Source organism: Megalobrama amblycephala, linkage group LG7, assembly GCF_018812025.1.
Source record: "Megalobrama amblycephala isolate DHTTF-2021 linkage group LG7, ASM1881202v1, whole genome shotgun sequence".
In the NCBI taxonomy this organism is placed as follows: domain Eukaryota; kingdom Metazoa; phylum Chordata; class Actinopteri; order Cypriniformes; family Xenocyprididae; genus Megalobrama; species Megalobrama amblycephala.
The window spans coordinates 23,038,849-23,062,309 of NC_063050.1; the positions used below are offsets into that span (position 1 = coordinate 23,038,849).

Consider the following 23,461-nt stretch of genomic DNA (forward strand, 5'->3'; position numbering starts at 1 on the left):
TCCACCATCCCAGTCTCTTGCATTATGGAGCCATGATTTAACAGGAGTTTCCACTTCGGAAGCTGTGGCCTGGCCGCTTTTTGTGCGCTTTTTTATCTAAAGTGAAAAAACAACAACAATTGAAACAATAATTTAAAAACAAAAAACAAAACACGAGTTTTGTATACATTACATTTGTGTTTTCTCAAGGGTTAGGACATTTCCAACCCAGGGAACAACCTTTTGAGAACATCTAAATGCACTTTGACTGGAGAATCCTGAGAATAATTTGAGTTCCTGAAAAATAGTTCCAGATGTTGTTTATTAATATTAAAAACAAATTTAGACTGTTGTTGAGAGAGAAAGATACAGAGAGTGAATAAATTGAGGGCATGATGAACTGAGAGCATGAGAACAATTTACTAAAATTGTCAACACGATGTAAAGAAAAAAAATTGTTTGCTACTCAACCTTGTGTCATTCCAAACCTGCATGATTTCTTCTGTGGAAGATGATATTTTGAAAACTTTTGAAACCATGTTTTTGTCAATACAATAAAAAGTCAATGGGATCCAATGCAGTTTACATTGTATGGACAAAACAGATGAAACATTCTTCAAAATATCTTCTTTTGCATTCCACAGAAAAAAGTAAGTAATACAAGTTTGGAACAACATGAAGAACTATACTTTTAACGTAAGAAATCATTGATGACTTTAACTTTCAGCATGAATATGTAATTTTTATTAAAATAAATGCAAATACTGAGAATGTGTCTGACAGTCAAAAATGTACTCACAGCAAAAGATGCAGTGACCTGTGCCTGAGCGGCTCTCCTTAGGTTTATTTAGCTGTGGTTAACAAAATCACAAAGGAGAAAAAGAGAGAAAGAAATATTGAATAAATCTATACAAATTAAAATGTACTGTATTCATTTTTCATCAGTGATTACTGACTAATCAGCATGTCAGGAGTTCTCAGCTCTGGTCCTCGAAGTGCACTGTCTTGCACAGTTTATGTCCACACCTGATCAATCTCACCACATGTGACTTTCTAGTCAGTAAACCAAAAGAGCTCGATTGGCTTGTTCAGGTGTGTTGGACCAGGGTTGGTGCTAAAGTCTGCAGGACAGTGGTCCTCGAGGGCCAGAGCTGAGATCCCCTGCGATATGTTCTGAACATGACAATTCAGAGATCCAGAATGACTGCTAGATCGATCACTTACGACAGTGCTGTCCAGTCCTGGTCATGGAGGACCAACGTCCTGCAGAGTGTAGCTCAAACCGTCCTGTAGTTCCTGGTCATCCTGAAGACCTGTAGTCAGGAATCAGGACTAGATGGCAAAGAATACTGAAAAGAGAGAGGACAAACAACATTTCAATGTACATATTCATGAATAAAAGATTTAAACTGGCCTCATACCAATGACATCTGAGAATGTGACACATGGCACCACTGTACTGTCAGATACAGTGATACCCAAAAGATTAACAGATAACAAGCAAAATGTTTATGAAAGTACAGTTATTTGGTGCAATCAACAATACAAAAACTGAGAATGTGTCAGACAGTGAGTCGAATACTTACAGAGCAGAACCAATGATCTGATTACACACAATGAAAAAGAAACAAGAATTAATATTTCAGTTAAATATTGCTCTGTATGGATGAACGTGCTGATGAAATGTAGGCCTATACATTCAAGAGAAATTATACATCAATATTTAATGTGAATATAACTGAATTAAAAATTTTAGGCCATGAAATTATATCTTTTCATAATTAATTAATTACAGATGGTTGATTTCATTTGAAATACACAGGCCAATGACTTATCTCTCCCTGCGTCTCAATCAGCTCATCAGCTCCCTAGCTCATGAATCAGTATTTCATTAAAGTGAATGAGGCCGACTCCCTGATCAGTGCCCTAACTACTGAACTAGGGAGCTGATTGAGACACGCTCTCTCTCTCTCTCTCTCTCTCTCCGTGCACGCGCCAGCTTGCGCGTGAGACAAAGCGTTCAATTTGTTATTTTTAGGTCACGTTAACATGATAGCAATATAAAAATACAAAGCACATGTATATAAATAAATATGGTTTGCTGTCTGAACTGTCAGCGCACAGGGTTTATCGATGTATGAACGGTTATAAAATCATATGTAACGAGTTTTAATGTAGGCCTCGTTTACGTCGCTATTTTAACTATAAAACGGACATGACTGACTCATTTATGCCTAGCTCGGTTGTAGTTCGCTAACACAGCAACAGGAGAACAATAATAAATCAAATTAACACCAAAATGGATGTAAAACAATTCAAGGCATTGAATTTATGCAGTTTTAAAGTACATATATAAAGTATAGATTACCAGAAAATGGGCTAGTCGACCGTTATAACCGTTAGTCATTTAAACGGCAGCATACGTTACAATCAGATTAAAACACTAAAAATTGGTGTAATTTAATTTTAGTTAATACATTCATTAGCATTTTCATCTGTTACACTAATTTTAACAGAAATCTCAGAAATTACCATTTAAAAAAAGCTTATAATTTAAAAAGCTTACCTGTTTGAAGCAGAACTGGGCGGTGCAGTCAAATCCGGAATGACAGCTCATTAGCGATGCAGTTCCAGCAGTCTCATTGGTTAGAATTAATCACGTGATGACGCCATCTTCCGTATTACTAATAAAAATATATTTTTTCCTTTCTTGCCATTTCAGAAATATATAAAAATATCAAATTCATCAGTGATGTATTATATATATATATATATATATATATATACAAAACAAATACATCATTGATCAACCATTTACAGTTTTATTGTGACAAATAAGTTAATTTTATTTAATAAATACAGTAAAACTTTCTATTAAGTCTATGCCTATAATGAATTTTAGCTCCATTTATACTTATGTTAAGTATTCTATAAATATATTTTAAAAACTCATTAAGACATATACTGCATTAAAAGAACAGTTATAGTTAAATTTATATATTTATTTCTGTCCAATAAGTGAATATATTGTTATTAATACCTGTGTTGTGTTTTTATAAATACTTATTGTGAGTGATAATAGTTACTAACCTCTATAAATGCATTGTTGATGGCTTTAAGTAAAGTCAAAACATAGGATGCAATTTTCCTAAAGAAAATGTTAAGTAATCATGAGGATGTGCACATTATACATTTTAAGTTGTTTTGCAAATGTACCTGAACAATAATTTAAGAAAAAAAATTGTTTGCTACTCAACCTTGTGTCATTCCAAACCTGCATGATTTCTTCTGTGGAAGATGATATTTTGAAAACTTTTGAAACCATGTTTTTGTCAATACAATAAAAAGTCAATGGGATCCAATGCAGTTTACATTGTATGGACAAAACAGATGAAACATTCTTCAAAATATCTTCTTTTGCATTCCACAGAAAAAAGTAAGTAATACAAGTTTGGAACAACATGAAGAACTATACTTTTAACGTAAGAAATCATTGATGACTTTAACTTTCAGCATGAATATGTAATTTTTATTAAAATAAATGCAAATACTGAGAATGTGTCTGACAGTCAAAAATGTACTCACAGCAAAAGATGCAGTGACCTGTGCCTGAGCGGCTCTCCTTAGGTTTATTTAGCTGTGGTTAACAAAATCACAAAGGAGAAAAAGAGAGAAAGAAATATTGAATAAATCTATACAAATTAAAATGTACTGTATTCATTTTTCATCAGTGATTACTGACTAATCAGCATGTCAGGAGTTCTCAGCTCTGGTCCTCGAAGTGCACTGTCTTGCACAGTTTATGTCCACACCTGATCAATCTCACCACATGTGACTTTCTAGTCAGTAAACCAAAAGAGCTCGATTGGCTTGTTCAGGTGTGTTGGACCAGGGTTGGTGCTAAAGTCTGCAGGACAGTGGTCCTCGAGGGCCAGAGCTGAGATCCCCTGCGATATGTTCTGAACATGACAATTCAGAGATCCAGAATGACTGCTAGATCGATCACTTACGACAGTGCTGTCCAGTCCTGGTCATGGAGGACCAACGTCCTGCAGAGTGTAGCTCAAACCGTCCTGTAGTTCCTGGTCATCCTGAAGACCTGTAGTCAGGAATCAGGACTAGATGGCAAAGAATACTGAAAAGAGAGAGGACAAACAACATTTCAATGTACATATTCATGAATAAAAGATTTAAACTGGCCTCATACCAATGACATCTGAGAATGTGACACATGGCACCACTGTACTGTCAGATACAGTGATACCCAAAAGATTAACAGATAACAAGCAAAATGTTTATGAAAGTACAGTTATTTGGTGCAATCAACAATACAAAAACTGAGAATGTGTCAGACAGTGAGTCGAATACTTACAGAGCAGAACCAATGATCTGATTACACACAATGAAAAAGAAACAAGAATTAATATTTCAGTTAAATATTGCTCTGTATGGATGAACGTGCTGATGAAATGTAGGCCTATACATTCAAGAGAAATTATACATCAATATTTAATGTGAATATAACTGAATTAAAAATTTTAGGCCATGAAATTATATCTTTTCATAATTAATTAATTACAGATGGTTGATTTCATTTGAAATACACAGGCCAATGACTTATCTCTCCCTGCGTCTCAATCAGCTCATCAGCTCCCTAGCTCATGAATCAGTATTTCATTAAAGTGAATGAGGCCGACTCCCTGATCAGTGCCCTAACTACTGAACTAGGGAGCTGATTGAGACACGCTCTCTCTCTCTCTCTCTCTCTCTCCGTGCACGCGCCAGCTTGCGCGTGAGACAAAGCGTTCAATTTGTTATTTTTTAGGTCACGTTAACATGATAGCAATATAAAAATACAAAGCACATGTATATAAATAAATATGGTTTGCTGTCTGAACTGTCAGCGCACAGGGTTTATCGATGTATGAACGGTTATAAAATCATATGTAACGAGTTTTAATGTAGGCCTCGTTTACGTCGCTATTTTAACTATAAAACGGACATGACTGACTCATTTATGCCTAGCTCGGTTGTAGTTCGCTAACACAGCAACAGGAGAACAATAATAAATCAAATTAACACCAAAATGGATGTAAAACAATTCAAGGCATTGAATTTATGCAGTTTTAAAGTACATATATAAAGTATAGATTACCAGAAAATGGGCTAGTCGACCGTTATAACCGTTAGTCATTTAAACGGCAGCATACGTTACAATCAGATTAAAACACTAAAAATTGGTGTAATTTAATTTTAGTTAATACATTCATTAGCATTTTCATCTGTTACACTAATTTTAACAGAAATCTCAGAAATTACCATTTAAAAAAAGCTTATAATTTAAAAAGCTTACCTGTTTGAAGCAGAACTGGGCGGTGCAGTCAAATCCGGAATGACAGCTCATTAGCGATGCAGTTCCAGCAGTCTCATTGGTTAGAATTAATCACGTGATGACGCCATCTTCCGTATTACTAATAAAAATATATTTTTTCCTTTCTTGCCATTTCAGAAATATATAAAAATATCAAATTCATCAGTGATGTATTATATATATATATATATATATATATATACAAAACAAATACATCATTGATCAACCATTTACAGTTTTATTGTGACAAATAAGTTAATTTTATTTAATAAATACAGTAAAACTTTCTATTAAGTCTATGCCTATAATGAATTTTAGCTCCATTTATACTTATGTTAAGTATTCTATAAATATATTTTAAAAACTCATTAAGACATATACTGCATAAAAAGAACAGTTATAGTTAAATTTATATATTTATTTCTGTCCAATAAGTGAATATATTGTTATTAATACCTGTGTTGTGTTTTTATAAATACTTATTGTGAGTGATAATAGTTACTAACCTCTATAAATGCATTGTTGATGGCTTTAAGTAAAGTCAAAACATAGGATGCAATTTTCCTAAAGAAAATGTTAAGTAATCATGAGGATGTGCACATTATACATTTTAAGTTGTTTTGCAAATGTACCTGAACAATAATTCCAATATATAAAAAAGAAAGAAATCATTATAAACAGTTCTTTTTAATATTGCATACTAGCAGAACACTGCAACAACATTTTTAAAGGAACGGGGGAACAGCTGCTAAACCAACAGGCAAAGACAGCACTTGCCTTGCTATCTTGACTGTGTGCAGTTTTAGTGGTGTGGGCTGTTGAATCTAATGACATATATATGACTGAATCGTTAAAAATAGTTTGATTAACCCTGATTTAACAATAACTGTGCTGTTAACATGGTGGGCTGCCCACAGTAAACACTCATGTTGGCACAGTGAAAAACTTCTGTAGGCCCTGTATGAGATAACCCATTGGGGGCCCGTGTGGGTTTTCTGTGGGCAAACCCACATTGGGTTGCCCAGAGTAAACCCTCATGGGGGCCCAAATGGACAAAACTGCTATGGGCCCCGCATGGGCTAACCCACTGGGGACCCGTGTGGGTTTTCTGTGGGCAAGCCCACAGTGGGTTGCCCAGAGTAAACCCTCATGGGGGCCCAAATGGACAAACTGCTATGGGCCCCGCATGGGCTAACCCACTGGGGGCCCGTGTGGGTTTTCTGTGGGCAAGCCCACAGTGGGTTGCCCAGAGTAAACCCTCATGGGGGCCCAAATGGGCAAAACTGCTATGGGCCCCGCATGGGCTAACCCACTGGGGGCCCGTGTGGGTTTTCTGTGGGCGAGCCCACTGTGGGTTTGCCCACAGAAAGCCCACATGGGGCCCCAAAGGGTTTGCCCTTGCCCACACTGTCCCACAGAAAACCCACACTTACCCGCAGTGAGCCCACACTGGCATGTTTGCTGGGCAGTGATCAGCTATTGATAAGCCTAATACAAACAATAAAAAATATAGATCAACCCAGTCACGGAGGTAAGAAGTGGATTATCCTTCACCTGAAATGTTTGTCTTTTCATCATGAAGTGCAAGTCAAATGTTGTATGACAATAATAGAAGTTTCCACAAATCCCTTCACTCGATTGGGATGTTCTCTTTTATTCTGGACGGCAAGGGCAGTGACTGTAACATCGAGCGTATTTTGTAGTATTATTAAACATGTATTTATACCGACTTCATCAGGATCAGAAAATTCTTCAAAAAGAACACAACGAATGGCCTTCTCAGCTGCCATAGTTGCAACTCTTGCGTCATCAGAACAGGGTGTTCAACGCGCCACCGTTTCCGTTTAAAAAACGTTTTGCAACGTTTTGTCGGGGCTGAACGCAGCCCACATGTAGCCTAGTATGGGTACGGAGCCCGGCACGTCACCTACAGGAGCAAAAAACAATCTGTGCCGACGGTTTTACAATCCGTTCCCTCGGTTTAACAAATCGTGCCCACGGATTAATAAACCGTACCCACGAATTCCCAATCCGTGCGCTCAGATTTTGCAAACCGTGCCCTCGGTTTTTAAATCCGTGCCCACAAATTCATAATCCGTGCGCACGCTTTCATAATCCGTGCGCACGGGTTTGTAAAAACTATACTCGGATTCATTTTAGAAGAAGAACAGCAAACTCCCAGGTACGTGTTAACGAATCTTATTGTTTTATTGTGTATTATTCATCAAATTATATTAACTGCAGTGATTCTCTATTAACGGGTAGTGGAATACAACGATTTAATAAGAATTATGTGCGTCAAAATCTTGTTTAATTGTAATAATCTTAGCACTTTATTATTATTGCCCAATAAACCTGGTATTGTGTATTATGACTGACTTTTAATTTCTTTGTTCCTCTTTTCTTCTTCTAAATGCATGTTGCCTAAATGCAACAATAGGCAAATAATAATAATAATAATAATAATAACAACAACAATTATTATTATTTATTGTATTTATTTTTTAAATATATTTATTTATCAATTATTTTTAATATATGACTATATGAGTGCACTTAAGACAGTATGTTTATCATAAAATAATTAATGAATGCTTTGTTTTAAAAAAAAGTTTTTACAGTTTTAGAAATGTTTGTGTACTATTCATTCTTAACATGAAGACTTGTTTTGGTGATTTTATTATACTATGCTTTTTGCCCAAAATGGACTTTAAAAGATAAAAATAACGACTCTCTCTCTCTGTGTCTGCCCTTAGACTTCCATCCACCTGGAGCTCACATTTATGATGGACAGATTTGGACTAATTCAACATTACTTTGACCTAGGTCTAAAGTATGAAGAAATTCTTCATATTTTAAGTGTTAAACATGGGATTATTATCAGCATTAAGACACTTAAAAAAATCTTATGTAGAAATGGACTATTTCGCAGAAAAATTTTTGACAACTTAATTGATGTTATTCAGTTTGTTAGGGAAAGAGCTCCAAGGCTCAGGAGCATTGCATGGATATAGATGGATGTACAGTAAATGCAAGGAAAGAGGACTTCATGTGCGCAAAGAAGACATCCGCCTCATTCTGTCCACTCTTGACCCACTGGGCACCGAAATGCGAAGAAAAAGAAGACTGCACAGAAGAGCTTACTTTTCAAAAGGCCCCAACTTTCTATGGCATGTTGACTCTTATGATAAATTGAAGCCATTTGGCATTTGTATCAATGGGGCAATAGATGGATTCTCAAGGAGAATACTATGGTTGAATGCATACTGCACAAGCAGTGATCCTAAAGTCATAGGGGGTTACTTCCTTGAGACAGTAAGAAGTCTTGGTGGCTGTCCTCGAATCTTGAGAGCAGATATGGGAACAGAAAACAGCACCATAAGGGATATACAGCGGTACTTGCGTCGTAGGGATGCTGATTCACTGGCTGGAGAAAAAAGCTTTATCTATGGCAAAAGTACGGCCAACCAGAGAATTGAGAGCTGGTGGGGTATCCTTAGAAAAGAGTGTGTGGAACTTTGGCTTGAATATTTTCACCAAATTAAAGAGGAGGGCAACTTTGATGGCAGCTTTTTGGACAAGAACCTTATGTTATTCTGTTTCCTGGGCTTAATCCAGGTAATTAGTGAATCCTCTCTCTCTTTCTCACACACACACATCCTTTTTTTATACTTGTTTGTGGAGTTCAATTATCTCCAAAAAGATAGCAAAATAAGGAATTTATGATGTTGTTGGGTCCTTCAGTTGGACTCCAAAAAGACAACATCAAAAAATCCATCACAGAGAACTGTCTTAATTTTAACATTTTATATTAAATATATTTAATTTAATGTAATATTATATATATAATTTAATATATTTTTAATGTATTTAATTTAATTTTATATATATATATATATATATATGTACATATGTATATACAGTACAGTCCAAAAGTTTGGAACCACTAAGATTTTTAATGTTTTTAAAAAGAAGTTTCGTCTGCTCACCAAGGCTACATTTATTTAATTAAAAATACAGTAAAAAACAGTAATATTGTGAAATATTATTACAATTTAAAATAACTGTTTTCTATTTAAATATATTTGACAAAGTAATTTATTCCTGTGATGCAAAGCTGAATTTTCAGCATCGTTACTCCAGTCTTCAGTGTCACATGATCCTTCAGAAATCATTCTAATATGCTGATTTGCTGCTCAATAAACATTTATGATTATTTTCAATGTTGAAAACAGTTGTGTACTTTTTTTTTTCAGGATTCCTTGATGAATAGAAAGTTCAAAAGAACAGCATTTATCTGAAATACAAAGTTTCTGTAGCATTATACACTACCGTTCAAAGTTTGGGGTCAGTAAGAATTTTTATTTTTTTGAAAAGAAATTAAAAGAAATGAATACTTTTATTCAGCAAGGATGCATTAAATCAATCAAAAGTGGCAGTAAAGACATTTATAATGTTACAAAAGATTAGATTTCAGATAAACACTGTTCTTTTGAACTTTCTATTCATCAAATAATCCTGAAAAAAAATATTGTACACAAATATTTTGTACAATTGTACACATTAAATGTTTCTTGAGCAGCAGATCAGCATATCATAATGATTTCTGAAGGATCATGTGACACTGAAGACTGGAGTAATGATGCTGAAAATTCAGCTTTGCATCACAGAAATAAATTACTTTGTGAAATATATTCAAATAGAAAACAGTTATTTTAAATTGTAATAATATTTCACAATATTACTGTTTTTTACTGTATTTTTAATTAAATAAATGTAGCCTTGGTGAGCAGACGAAACTTCTTTTAAAAACATTAAAAATCTTAGTGGTTCCAAACTTTTGGACTGTACTGTATATATGTGTGTGTGTGTGTTATATAATGTTAAAATTAAGATAACCTTTTGTAACAATATAAGTCTTTACTGTCCCTTTTAATGAATTTTGCTCATCCCTGCAGAATAAAAGTATTGATTTCTTTCAAGAAAAAAAGAATGAAGATTTATTTAAGGAAATGATGCTATTTATTTATTTATTTTAACATTTTATTCATCAAATAATCCTGAAAAAGCATCACAGGACAAAACAAAACCAAGCAGTTTCCAACAATGATAATAATAATAATCAGCATATTAGAATGTTTTCTGAGGGATCATGTGACTGTCGACTAGAGTAATAATGATGACAATTCAGCTTTGATCACAGAAATAAATTCTTATAACAATGTTAAAATTAAGACCCATTGTATAGTTCAAGGAGATTGTAGTGAAGGGCCATGGTTTATGGAGTCATATTTAGTCTTATAAAAGATGTTGTCATGTCAAACTTTCCTCATTTTACTATCTTTGTGCAGACATTTGGTCCTCACAAAGTAGTAAAAACAACACACACACACACAAAGAGAGAGAGAGAGTGTAGTGATTTACCACTATTTGTGACTTTTACAGGAAGATCTGGATTCCACCAAAGACACTTGGAACAGCCACCTAATCCGTCCTTCAAGGAACAGCCTTGTACCCCACGGTCGACCAGATGTTATGTACACCCTACCTGAATTATATGACACAGAAGACTACATATGTCATATACTGGTGGAAGACTGTGCCACCTGCGAAGATCAATGTATCCATCGCTCTGATGTTGCTTGTGATGAGGACATTTTCACCCTGTGTGCACACATCATGGCTCAACATCACCTCAGGCTTCCCAAGGATAGGTACACAGCACTTGATCTCTACCTTGTTCTTAGACAAGAGCTGACTACACTGTTAAATGTGAGATAAAGATGTGCTGAGAAATCATTTTATACTGCGAAAGTTATGGATCTTTCTTAAATTCTTTAATTATTAGAGTTACAGTACTTTTAGGGAACACCAGCAGCATAGTCAGGCTTTTGTCTGTTTTTTTATGGTATTCATCTGTTCATCTATTTAGTGTTTCTGCTGTATACATCTTGTGTCTCTTCTGTCTTGTATACATATTTAATTTAAAAAATGCCAGATTGTCTTTTGTATCTTTTCTGTTTGTTTATTTTTTAAAACACTGTATTCAGTAGAACAGAATTAATTAATAAACCTCCTAATTAATAAACTTCTAACATTGTTGCTTTTGTAAGATTTGTAACTGTGATTTGTAAAAATTGTGAACAATTTTTGTATATAAACACTGAGAACAGGAAACAGAAATACAGAAACCATGAAATTGAGGTGTAATAACATGATGCTGCTGCTGCTGCTGCTGCACATACCGTCTGACCACCTTGGACAAACACAACATTAAGGATAATATTAGATAAGGATAATTCACAAGTATTACTGACATTGGTTATTTTCTGTATCCTTACCTTTATGCAATATCCATCACCCATATGTTTGCATCAAGGACATTTGCAAACTCTTCTGCAAGCTCAAGGTACGAAGTGTAATTATTTGGAACTTCCAACACACATCCACAGGTGTGGGACTGGGGACTTCTTGTGAAGAAACTCTTTGGCTGAACGAACTGGACATGAATAAACTTTCCAACAAGGAGATCAGCTCCTACAAAGAAACAAATAATTCAGTAAATAATTTAGTATGTATACATATAATAATACTATATAATATTATACACAACATCAGGAAATTCTAAACATTTTATACTAATCTATTTACTTATTTATAAATTAAGTGTAATAAATTAATATATAAATAGTTTCATATCAATAACATGTTATATTGTAATGAATATAATAATAGCAAAATAAGTAATCAATCACCTGTGCAAAAACGAAGAAACTTCCTGAGCCGAACATCACTGAGGTTCTTGATGAATCTCTTCAGATAATCCATGATCTGGCTTTCTCTGTTGTTCAGTGTTTCATGTTTTAATATGGCTACAACTTTCCTAGCTGTTGGAGTAAGGCTGATCATCAGTTCATTCAGTCCTCCTGATGGCAGTTTCAGTTTTTTTAAAACTGGACTCCAACACTCTGCTATGTAAGCTGGATCTTGCACAATTTCTTTGTGTGCCACATCAAGTAATATCTGCTTGGCATTTTTTTCAGTGATAACAAGCTTCACTTCATGAGCTTCCAAGAATTCAATCCATTCTTCTCTTTCAGAGACAGATGTAAAGTCTCTCATTGCTTCTTCAACAAGGTGCTTTTCCTCTTGAGGAACTATCACCAAAAATGCTGCGAAGAGCTCATCCTCATCAATTTCAAGTCCAAGGCAGTAACACAGAAAAGGCTTGGCCAACACAATGGGAAAGTATTGAACAATATTGTAACCAAGAACCATCACTTTAGCTACATTTTCCCATTCATCTTTCATATCGTGTCTTGTCATGGGTACCTTTAATGTGCTTCCTGCTGTACATTTCATGAAAAAAGTACCCCAGTACTCACTTAGTGCATCTCTGAGAATTCCACCATTGTCTTCTCCTTTCTCAGAGCTACCATTAGGTAGGACCATCTCAATTTCTACAAGACAGTCATTGACAGATATTAAGCCATCTGTGAAAGCTGCATTTAGATCTTGGAAAATGTTTCCCCTGCGAAGCCTTAACTTGGTAGCCTGTGGCTTATCTTGCACTATTTCAGCAGGGTCCATTGGTAGAGTGTCATCCAGTATTGTACTGTCTTGCAAAACAGTATATCCGAACTGAATTTCTTCATCAATTGAAATTGAGCTGTGCATTACATTCACTATACCTGGTTCTAAAATTATTACACCGTCTTCTGACAAAAATGACGAATCAATCATGGAACCATTGTCCTCAGTTATGGCAACAGGTTCTTCATGGCATTCACACGAAATGGCAGAGGTAGAAGGACCTTCAGGTATATACTCATCTACTCTTTGAATGCTTGTGCTTGCAGTTGTGTCTGTCCTCTTGCAAGACAGATACAGCCTCAGTATCTTTACCTTCCTCATTTCATATTGTTCACTTAATGTTGTTTGTGGATCTACTTCTTCTGTGAAGTCTCTTAATTTCAGCTCAAATTCATTTATATCCCCTAATTTATTTTTTCCGTTTGGAAAGAACAGCTCCTTGCTACACTCCAAAAGTTCTGCCATGGTAGCACTCTTTAAAGCCTTTAAGTGTCTGGTTCCACCACCTCGTTTCTCTTTGATTTGGACAAAGGAGCCACGGACCTCTTCAAACAGTCCCATTTGGTAACTTCGCTCATTTTTTTGGGCATTCGTGTTTCCACTGAGTTTTTCTGAACGATTATCACAATGCTTTCTCTTTCTGTCCCGCTTTCCTTGCAATTTTGCCATGAGGTTTTCTGTGGCTATAGATACTGTGGTCAGGCCCGGATTAAGAACACATTGGGCCCTGGGGGCTATAGCAACACCAAGGGCCCCCTTTCATCTGATTGCCATGCCACAGTGTCTTGTACCACAAGAATTTTTTTATTGTTATTATTTTTATATTTTTACAAATCTCATTTTATCAAATCATTTTATATAAGCACAAGCACACTAAATATTCCATGCTATTTAACACATTAAAAACAAATGCATTAACTCCAGATATGAACTCCAGCATTAGACAAACAGGTTGCCAAAAGCAGCAAAAACATTTGTCATACTTAAGTCATACTTCCTCAATGATTACTTTACCATGAATACTTTAGAGAGATAGTTCACCCAAAAATGAAAATTTTCCTATATGGAAATTAATGGGGACCAGCAACTGTCTGGTTACCCACATTCTTCAAAATATTTTCTTTTGTGTTCAACAGAAGAAAGAAACTCATTCAGGTTTAAAACAACTTGAAAGTGAGTATGACAGGATTTTAATTTTTGGGTGAACTATCCCCTTTAAGGACAAGGGTCCGCATGCTAACTATTAGGATGCTGTCACTTTAAGACCTGCATGCGTCCGATTTTCTCAACTCACTTCAGACATAACCAACTGTGTTTATGTAAACCTTTTGTGTATTTGACAGTATTATAGCGCAATCAGACGCGAAAGATGAAGTCCAGTAGTCAGGTGCTGTTTGACAGGCTTAAGTGTGTGTACACGCTTCGGGTGTGTATGGGGTCAGAAAAAGCGCATCTCAGAACAGCACACGAATGACATGTTTAACTGGCAGGGCTTTAAAGCACATGCAAATAAAGTGTGATTGCGAATAAGTGCAGTGTCCCGTGAGTAACTCTACCGCTGTGTTAACATGTGATGTGAATGTGTCGAGGTCGAGTTGTACGGATGGAGGCACCAGAACTGCAACTGATAGAATGTGCTTCAAAGGCAGGTAACTTAGTGGATATAAGTCACACGACATTGGTGTTCGTCAAAAAACAGTAGGAAAGTTAATTCGGGATTTTTACACGGGTGATGATGATGAGAGAAAAACACTGAAATTCTGAATTCAAACGGCAATAAAATCAATCGACTCGTCCCTGTAAATGTTGAAAACTCCTTACGTTTTTACGAGAAACAATTACCATCCGAATAGGGCTTAACTCGCTATAAGAATAATAACTTGCTGCAGCTGCTATCTCACCTTCTTCAACGTGTAAAGCACGAAGATCGGCGACGGTGTCGGGGGGTGAAGATAATTGTGAGCTGCCGCTGCACGCGGGGTCTTCCACTGGCTCGGGTGTTTTATGTAAACCGAAGTAACGTTAGTTAGTTTTGGAATTTTTGCTGTAAGATTAGCACCCCTTTTCTCCCTTTCAAGCTTATTTTTCCTTTTTTGCGCACCACTGTCACTTTTTTTTTTTTATCATTTTGAACACCAACGAGGCTGAACAAGCAATAAAGGCCAATTTCCCATTTTCTAGTATACATGCGATAGCATAATGCAAAGAGGCGTTTCCCGATGTCATGGCGCGAATTGTAAAGTGATTTTGATTGGACGGTGATTTATCAGTCAGGCACATTTTCCAATCATTTTTTCTTGTTATTTTATTAGACACAAATCAACCACCTATGACTTGTCAGTCTCATTTCCTCCAGCCAATCACGGGCCCCCTCTACCCGCGGGCCCTGGGGCTTCAGCCCCACCTAGCCCTTATGTTAATCCGGCCCTGACTGTGGTGTTTCCTTCTAATGCAGCTACTTCTCTTCTGCAGTACTGTCTTATTGCTATCCGGTCTCCAAATCTGAGGACGTACGTCAGTAGTTGCTCATCTGACATACTATTGACTGCATAGCAGTCCATCTAAAATAAAAGAGGAAAAAAATGTAAAAGACAATCTGCCTGCAAAAGCTTTCATTATTTAATTAAATGGATAGTTCATGTGAGTAAATTATGACAGAATTTAAATTTTTGGACTAATCTTTTAATTAAATAAAAGTACATTTATTATTCATTTTATTATCCCTTTCATTAGCCAATTTATTTGTATTGACCAACAGATGGTGCAGTTTCACTTTGATTCCTGCTTTTCAAGCTTCCTCATGGCTATTACCATAAATTATGAAATTATATTTTCTGCCACTAAAACATTTTTTATTAATTTATTTACTATATGTGAAGCTGAGCTGTCTTGTGTACGCAGATTACCTTTAATCAAATTGCATTAGGAAATATGCGGCATAATTTGTTTCCTCAAAAGTGACTGACAACCTAAGTAAGTTTGTTTCGTGTTGTCAGAGTTATGCATGTAAGGCTTCACTGGTTAATGTTATTATTAAATAACTATGCCTATTATAACATTGCATTCAGCCAGAGAGCAAATAATGACAACATAACCTGTAGGCTGCATTATTTGTTGGTATTGCTTTTTACCTTCTCCTCTCGAAACGCTGACAGAGTGGCGTCATCCAACTCTCTATCGTTTTTTAGAAAGTTCAGGAAATTCTCCATTTTGTAAAATAAATATTATTTATTTACAATAGCCTATGCATCGCACCTAAATAGGTGGCCTGGGGTGCTTCTCAATTCTTATTTGTGCATCCTCCTTTCCTTTCCTTGCTTCCTTTCCTCGCGTCTTAGCTCCACCCCTCCAGGATGCGAGGGAAGGACGCAAGGAAAAGACGAGAGGACGGAGGAATTGAATCAAGTGAAATGATAAATCCTCGCTCCCTTTAGCGTCACTTCAAAGCGTCATCAGCTGCGCTGGAGAGATCTACCCACATGTTGTTAAAGTTTGGTTATTTAAAAAAATATAATAAATATTAATAAAGCAAGATGCCTAGTTGAAATATATGAGATATAAAGTTTATTTAATCTGTAAAAGTAAAGCATACATTTAAATTATTGTGACAGATAAGAAGGGGGAGGAGAATTTATGCGTGCGTCACGTTTCTCAATGAGAAAGACTTCCGCAAAGGATGCACCTGTGTATCCTCGCTCATAACTCCTCAGGAAGCCTCCTCACTCCTCGTTCCTCGCCTCCTCGCGGTGCAATTAGAGAATTGAGATGTCCTTCAAGATGGCTGAGCTCGATTGTTTTCCGGGTCATAGGATGGAGGACAGAGGAGCGAGGAGACGAGGAGGGATATTGAGAAGCACCCCTGGTTGAATCTGCCTCAAACATTGGAGGCGGGGCCACAAATCCGTGAGTACAGTTTTACAAACCCGTGCGCACGGATTATGAATTTGTGGGCACGGTTTGCAAAATCTGAGCGCACGGATTGGGAATTCGTGGGTACGGTTTATTAATCCGTGGGCACGATTTGTTAAACCGAGGGAACAGTTTAAGAATTCGTGAGCACGGTTTATAAACTGAGGGAACGGATTGTAAAACCGTCGGCACGGATTGTTTTTTTTTTCTCCTATGGGGGACGTGCGGGGCTCCGTAGTAAACCGTAGCCTACCCTCGGTTTTTAAATCCGTTCCTACAAATTCATAATCCGTGCGCACGCTAATTCTACAATCCGTTCCCACGGGTTTGTAAAAACTGTACTCACGGATTCATTTTGGAAGAAGAACAACAAATTCCCCTAGGTGAAAAAAATACTATAGAAAATACTACAGTGTTTTGAACAATAGCCTATAATAGTAAGTTGTATAACACAAATACAACGATTAAATAAGAATTATTTACACACACACACACACACAGTACTTGGAAAACTGAAAGCAATATTCGCTAGACATGGCATACACAAGGAGATTATTTTATTATTTATTTTACCTTTATTTAACCAGGAAGTCTAATTGAGATTTAAAATCTCCTTTACAAGAGAGACCTGGCCAAGGTAACAGCCAAATAGTAAGACAATTTTAAAATACAAGTAGGCCTACACATTACAACAATATTTAAACACATCCTCTCAACAAAAACAATCACAAGCTTCCAATAAAACTCTCTTTGTAATGCATTTAAATTCTCTGAATGACACAAATTTATCTAGTTTTAGATCTTTTTGCAAATTATTCCATGCCCAGGGTGCATAATATGAAAAAGCAGTTTTCGCCAATTAATCTCAAGGTATGTTAAAAAGCAAACTTGGAAGAGCGTAGCTGGTAATTGCCAGAACAAAGACAAAGAAGAGTACAGAGATAAGCTAAAAGTTTACCTAACATTGCTTTATAAATAAAAATGTACCAGTGCTGTTTTCTACATATAGATAATTATGTCCAACCCACCATCTCATATAAAATACAATGGTGAGTACAGGATTTTGCATTTGTAATAAAACGTAGTGAAGCATGGTATACCAAATGTTAAAATAGAAGAGGCAGCAAGCATATCACCATAATCAAGCACAGCTAGAAAAGTAGCTTCTACAAGTTTCTTTTTGGTCTTAAAAGTAAAATTAGATTTATTTCTAAAATAAAAGCCAAGCTTCAGTTTGAGTTTCCTGATTAGATTAGCACTATGTACATTAAACAAAAGCTTATCATCAATGTCCAAATGCCCAAGTACTTCTAAAAAGGTACTCTTTCAATAACTTTACCATTAGATGCAAAAATACTAAAATTATCAAGTACTTGTGCCTGAGCTTTTGAAGAAACCATAAACTTTCTTTTCTGAGAATTTAAAACTAAATTGAAACTAACCAGAGCATCTTACAGTGACTGAAATGCAATCTGAAGCTCTTTCACCACCTGTGTTATAGATGGAGCAAGTGTATAAATAATAGTATCATCAGCATAAAAGTGTTGTTTTTTTTGCTTGAATGTCCTTACCCAAATCATTTATATAAATAGAAAGCAAAATAGGTCCTAACATGGAACCCTGGGGGACCCCTTTAGATATATCAAGAAAGTCAGATTTGAGATCCTCCACATGACCAGACTGAGTCTGATCTACCAAATCAATTCTAAACCATTTCAATGTTCCTGGATCGAAACCAGCACTGCTAAGTTTGTTTATCAGTAAATGAAAAAATGAGTTAGCTGTTGGTAGCACATTCTCATTGGAGTATATTGCTGGTTAGGTTTGAAACCCGCCACAGGGTGTCCGGTAAGAGACGTAGGCAAAATGGTTGAAATATGGGAGTAACCCGTTTATTTGTCACCACAACAACTCAGTTATTAGTAGAAAGTTGAGGAGTTGTCTTAGTTGGGTGTTTTCAGTATTTGTGTGTGTGGTTTTTCTATAAAACAGAAAATACAGAGTAAAATAAATATACATAAAATTAACATTGACTGTTCTAAACAAATACACAATGTATATTTAGCAAATTACAGAATTAAAAGGATTAATAGTTGCAAGAAAACAAATTAGGTATGTCATGCACGTTAAGTTAAACAATAAAACAGCTTAATCTGTTCTATAGCGGTGCTTGGTCTGGACATGTTCTGCGCACATGCGCATTAAGTTGTTTACAACTTAGAATCTCTCGAAAACGAGCACTTAGACGAGTAAACTGCACCGAAATACAAACGAAATATACAAACACATCATCAGTATAAGCAAGTGTAAATAAAGGTAACATATATACAGCGTAACATCGTGCTAAATACAATAATCTCTTATCATTAGCCATAGTGACGCACTTCATAGAAGCAAATAGAATACCATAACACGCAAACGATCCTACAAAGATCACATATAATGCACTTACTTTCAATAGACGCACAACACCCGAACAATGAATAAAAATATATAATATATAAAACAGAAAAGTTCAGCAACTGCGTCAGCGCTCCGCCGGTGTTACAATATATTCGGTTCCTGAAATATTCTGTTCCACTGGGTGGCGCTTACGCGAATATTCATGATATCCTCCTCTTGTGGGCGTGTCCTTGAGACAACGCGCAAGCGAATGGAACTGAAAATATTAGTACACGCTCCCCAAATCGCATCGGTTTAATGGATTATTTCGAAAAGGTAATAAAATATTCAGTGTTAAGCAACAGTTCACATGTTCAAAGCAATGCACAGTTTGTGTAATATGATAAATTTTGCCTGATTGAGTACAGGACAGGCATTCAGATAAACAGTTAACGTAACGATACATCAGAGCAAACATGAGCGCATAACCTTGTTTTACACTGATGTGTTTTCTGTTTAGCTTTTTTATTTGTGAGGCTTTAAAATGTTTTTGAATAGTTTGATTAGTTTGCTTCCTTTGTTGTAATTCTGTGACTACAGGCTACTGCATAGTGTTGACAACTTGAAACAAACGTGGCCTAATAAAAAGTATAATCTATAGCCTGGTGTGAATATTCTGTCATCCTTAATTTCTTGATTATTTTGATATTTTCAGTGTTTATCACCACTGTAAGACTTACATAGGCTACCCTTTATCAACACCAAACTACAAATATTTCCTGTTTTCTCATATTTTACTGTATATCATGACAATTGATCATTATAGTCCAACAAGTAAATGCACACTTTATGTTATTTGTCACATATTTTACTTGGGTAAAGTTGGTTTTATATTCGCACATTCGGACTTCTGATAAATTCAGGCTTTCCAATAAATGTGCAATAAATTAATGTTTGCGAATTTTAAGTAGCGACATGATATTGACAACCAATGATTGTCAACTTACAACATTTTTCACAGTTGATCAAAATAGGCAAGTATTGTTTTAATGGCATATTTACTTGTGAATGTCCACTGAATGTCCAATGTAGTGTGATTAACAAGACTATTGAATACGGATGTCCGAATGTGCGAATGTAAAACCAACTTTACCCAAGTACATATTTTTGTTGCAAAGCAACATAATTTTTTTTTTTTTGTTGTTGTTGAGTTTTTCACTTTCAACTGTTTTTCCAGCAAATTTCTTAATGTGTAAATATTTGTACAAACAAAAAGATTCAACAACTGAGACATAAACTGAACAGATTTCACAGACGTTGTGGCACCAGCTGCTTTACAGAGCATCTCATCCTCATGAACAGCACCATTTGCAACTCTTGCTGTGAGATGTTACTCCAATCTTCCATCAAGGCATTTCACATTCTCAAACATGCCTGGTGGGACTTGTGGTTACATGTGGTTTGGCACTGGAAAAACAATGAGCTGTCCTTCTGTCTCCCTGTAGCACCGTCTCAAGCATCTTCATGTGTGTGTGTGATGGAGGGATTCCCACCGCTGTTTTGACTCCTTTACACATTTTAGGAACATTGCAGTTTATTGCTCTGTTCTCATCTGCAGTCCTCTTGTCTCCTGCAGCAGGACTAAGGCATGTTCGCACAGGTGATCAGAGACCCTGGGCATCATTCTTCTGGTGTTTTTCAGAGTCAATAGAAAGGTCTCTTTAGTGTCCTAAGTTATTGTAACTGTGACCTTGCTTGACCTATAGGTGTATGTGCAATAATTCAATAACATGACAAACATTGCTAAAACCCTTTCTAAAGATCTGTAAAACTTATTTGGATTGTACAAAATGATCTTTAAAATATTATCCTGAAAATTGACTTTTCTTAATTGGTGTTTTTTTTTATTTTTTTTATTTTTTTTTTTTTTTACAACAAATCCAGTTGTAGCCTATATAAATATTAATTACATTAAATGTTATAACAAGTACAGAAGTAATTACTCTATGAATGTAACTAAAATTGAAAAGACATTTAAAAATTCAAAACAATGTGTGAAAAGAAGCAATGCTAAATGTGAGGTTCTGAGGTAAATATTAAAACATTGGCACTCGGGAACAGCCTTCATGGATGTCCGGATCACACACTGCCAGAGCTATCCAAGTCTGAAACAGTCTGAAACAGACAGTGACTTTACAAGTTGATGAGCATAATGTGGAAACATCACAAAAGCAAAACAAAACCATATTATGACATTGGTGATGATAATAAAAAATAATGTCATCTTGTAAAGTAGCTTTTTTATTTTTTTCTGTGTATTTGTGCTGTATTACCTCACATAAATAAATTGTATTATTATTATCAGAATTATTTTATTTGACTGCTTTTTAAATTGTTTTAAATCAGATACATAAGGTTGTTTGAGTATGTGTTATTTTTGACACATTTCAGGGTTTTGTGCTGCAATATCCTGCCTTGTCAAACTTTAAATATAACGAAACTGAAATATAATTTCATAATTATATTTTAAACAAAAATAACGTTCTTTAAGTAGCTGCTGGCATGTCCAAGAAGACTGTCATCAAAGCAAAGCTCCAAAGTTTTATATTCCAAAGGAATATTTTATTACCTTTTCGAAATAATCTATTAAACATTTGCAATTTGGGGAGCGTGTATTAATATTTTCAGTTCCATTCACTTGCGCGTTGTCTCAAGGACACGCCCACAGGAGGAGGATATCATGAATATTCGCGTAAGCGCCACCCAGTGGAACAGAATATTTCAGGAACCGAATATATTGTAACACCGGACTCGCTTTCAACTTTGCACTAAGCGCTATGGGCGGGATGATCGCCTGCACGTCAATCCGTGAGCGCTGATTGGCTGCTGTGCTGGATGCTGTGTGTCAATCATTCAATCTCGGCAAACAGAGAGAGAGAGATTTATATCACAAGGCATATTATTCTTATGAATATAATGGCCTTTTTAACAGTAAATCATGATTCACTGAATCAAACGCCTTAGACAGATCCACAAATAAGGCTGCATAGTGTTGTTTTTTATCCAGGGCACCAATAATATCATTTAACACTACCATAGCAGCAGTAATGGTATGGCCAGTTCTAAAACCAGATTGATGAGAATTTAAAATATTATTATCAAATAAAAAACTGTTTCAACTGTGAATTTACCTGAGATTCAAAAATGTTATTCAAAGTTGAAAGTTTGGAGATTATAAGTGATCATGTGCCGTTTGCTAGTGCAGAGGTGCATCAGTTTACAAAAGACTGGGGCATAAACTGGAAATATTCAAGCTCAGGATACCCACAGTCTAATGGGATTGATGAGCGGTCCATAAAAACAATCCAGCTAATGCTAAAGAAAGCTGAACAAGCTCAGACGGATCCACATCTTGCACTTCTATCACTGAGAAACAACCCGGTGACTGGTGGAAATGCTCAAGTGGAAATGCTCATGGGCCGGGTGTTATGGAGCAATCTTCCAATAGCCAGTGGGGCTCTGAAACCAAAGCACCCTAAAGATGTGAAGAAGAGGTTGGTACACCAACAGCAGAGGCAAGCACATTACTACAACCAAAATGCCAAATCTCTGTGTGTGTTTCAGCAGGGATCAGTCGTTAGGGTGGAAACATCACAGGGTTGGAAGCCGGCAATGGTGACAGAACAAAGGCTGGAGACACGTTCTTTCAACATTGTGACGGATTCTGGTCAGACATACAGAAGGAACAGCAGACATTTGTGTGCAAGCAAAGGAACAGCTCTACCAGGAGTTGTGGAGGAAGTTGAAGATGACACGAGCGGTCAGTCCAGGAGGACAATGTGCAAGATCAAACTGTGGTGGATGAAAACACTGAGCAAGGATAAAAAAAAAGCCAATTAGATTTGAAATGGGCTAAGAAGAAAGTAAGAAATAAAAGAGTTATGAATAAACTAAGTTAGAAATAAATTATGTTTGTGTTCTGAGTGTTTTGGTTTAAAGACAAATAACAAGCATGTAAGCAGGTGCTGTTAATTGTTCCAGTTGTTTTGAATTGTGTAATAATTGAGTGCTCATACATTACATGTTGGTGAATGAGTATTTTTCTTTTCCTGCATTTTCTCTTAAATGTCCTAAAAAAGGGGGATGTAGTAAATGCGGGTGCATATACAGTAGGCTATTAAAGTAAATACGTCTGTGATTATTAATGATATTACATCAAAGTCCCAC

The 23,461-nt window shown here is 36.0% G+C and overlaps 1 protein-coding gene and 2 long non-coding RNA genes across 3 annotated transcripts; all 3 read right to left on the bottom strand.

Moving 5' to 3' along the window:
- Positions 1–778: 778 nt before the first annotated feature.
- On the bottom strand, positions 779–6,052 carry LOC125272065. Its single transcript, XR_007185757.1, has 5 exons — positions 5,983–6,052; positions 2,546–3,195; positions 1,566–1,582; positions 1,204–1,328; positions 779–830 (listed from the first exon to the last, which is right to left on the bottom strand). It is a non-coding gene; the product is annotated as an uncharacterized LOC125272065 (long non-coding RNA).
- LOC125272066 lies at positions 3,565–5,520 on the bottom strand. The gene is made up of 4 exons (XR_007185758.1): positions 5,333–5,520; positions 4,352–4,368; positions 3,990–4,114; positions 3,565–3,616 (listed from the first exon to the last, which is right to left on the bottom strand). It is a non-coding gene; the product is annotated as an uncharacterized LOC125272066 (long non-coding RNA).
- A 5,188-nt stretch (positions 6,053–11,240) lies between the features above and the next one.
- LOC125272058 lies at positions 11,241–14,009 on the bottom strand. The gene is made up of 3 exons (XM_048196626.1): positions 12,106–14,009; positions 11,692–11,887; positions 11,241–11,606 (listed from the first exon to the last, which is right to left on the bottom strand). The coding sequence occupies exons 1-2, from the start codon at positions 13,610–13,612 to the stop codon at positions 11,694–11,696; spliced, it is 1,701 nt and encodes a 566-aa protein (XP_048052583.1). The 5' UTR covers positions 13,613–14,009; the 3' UTR covers positions 11,241–11,606; positions 11,692–11,693.
- Positions 14,010–23,461: the final 9,452 nt, after the last annotated feature.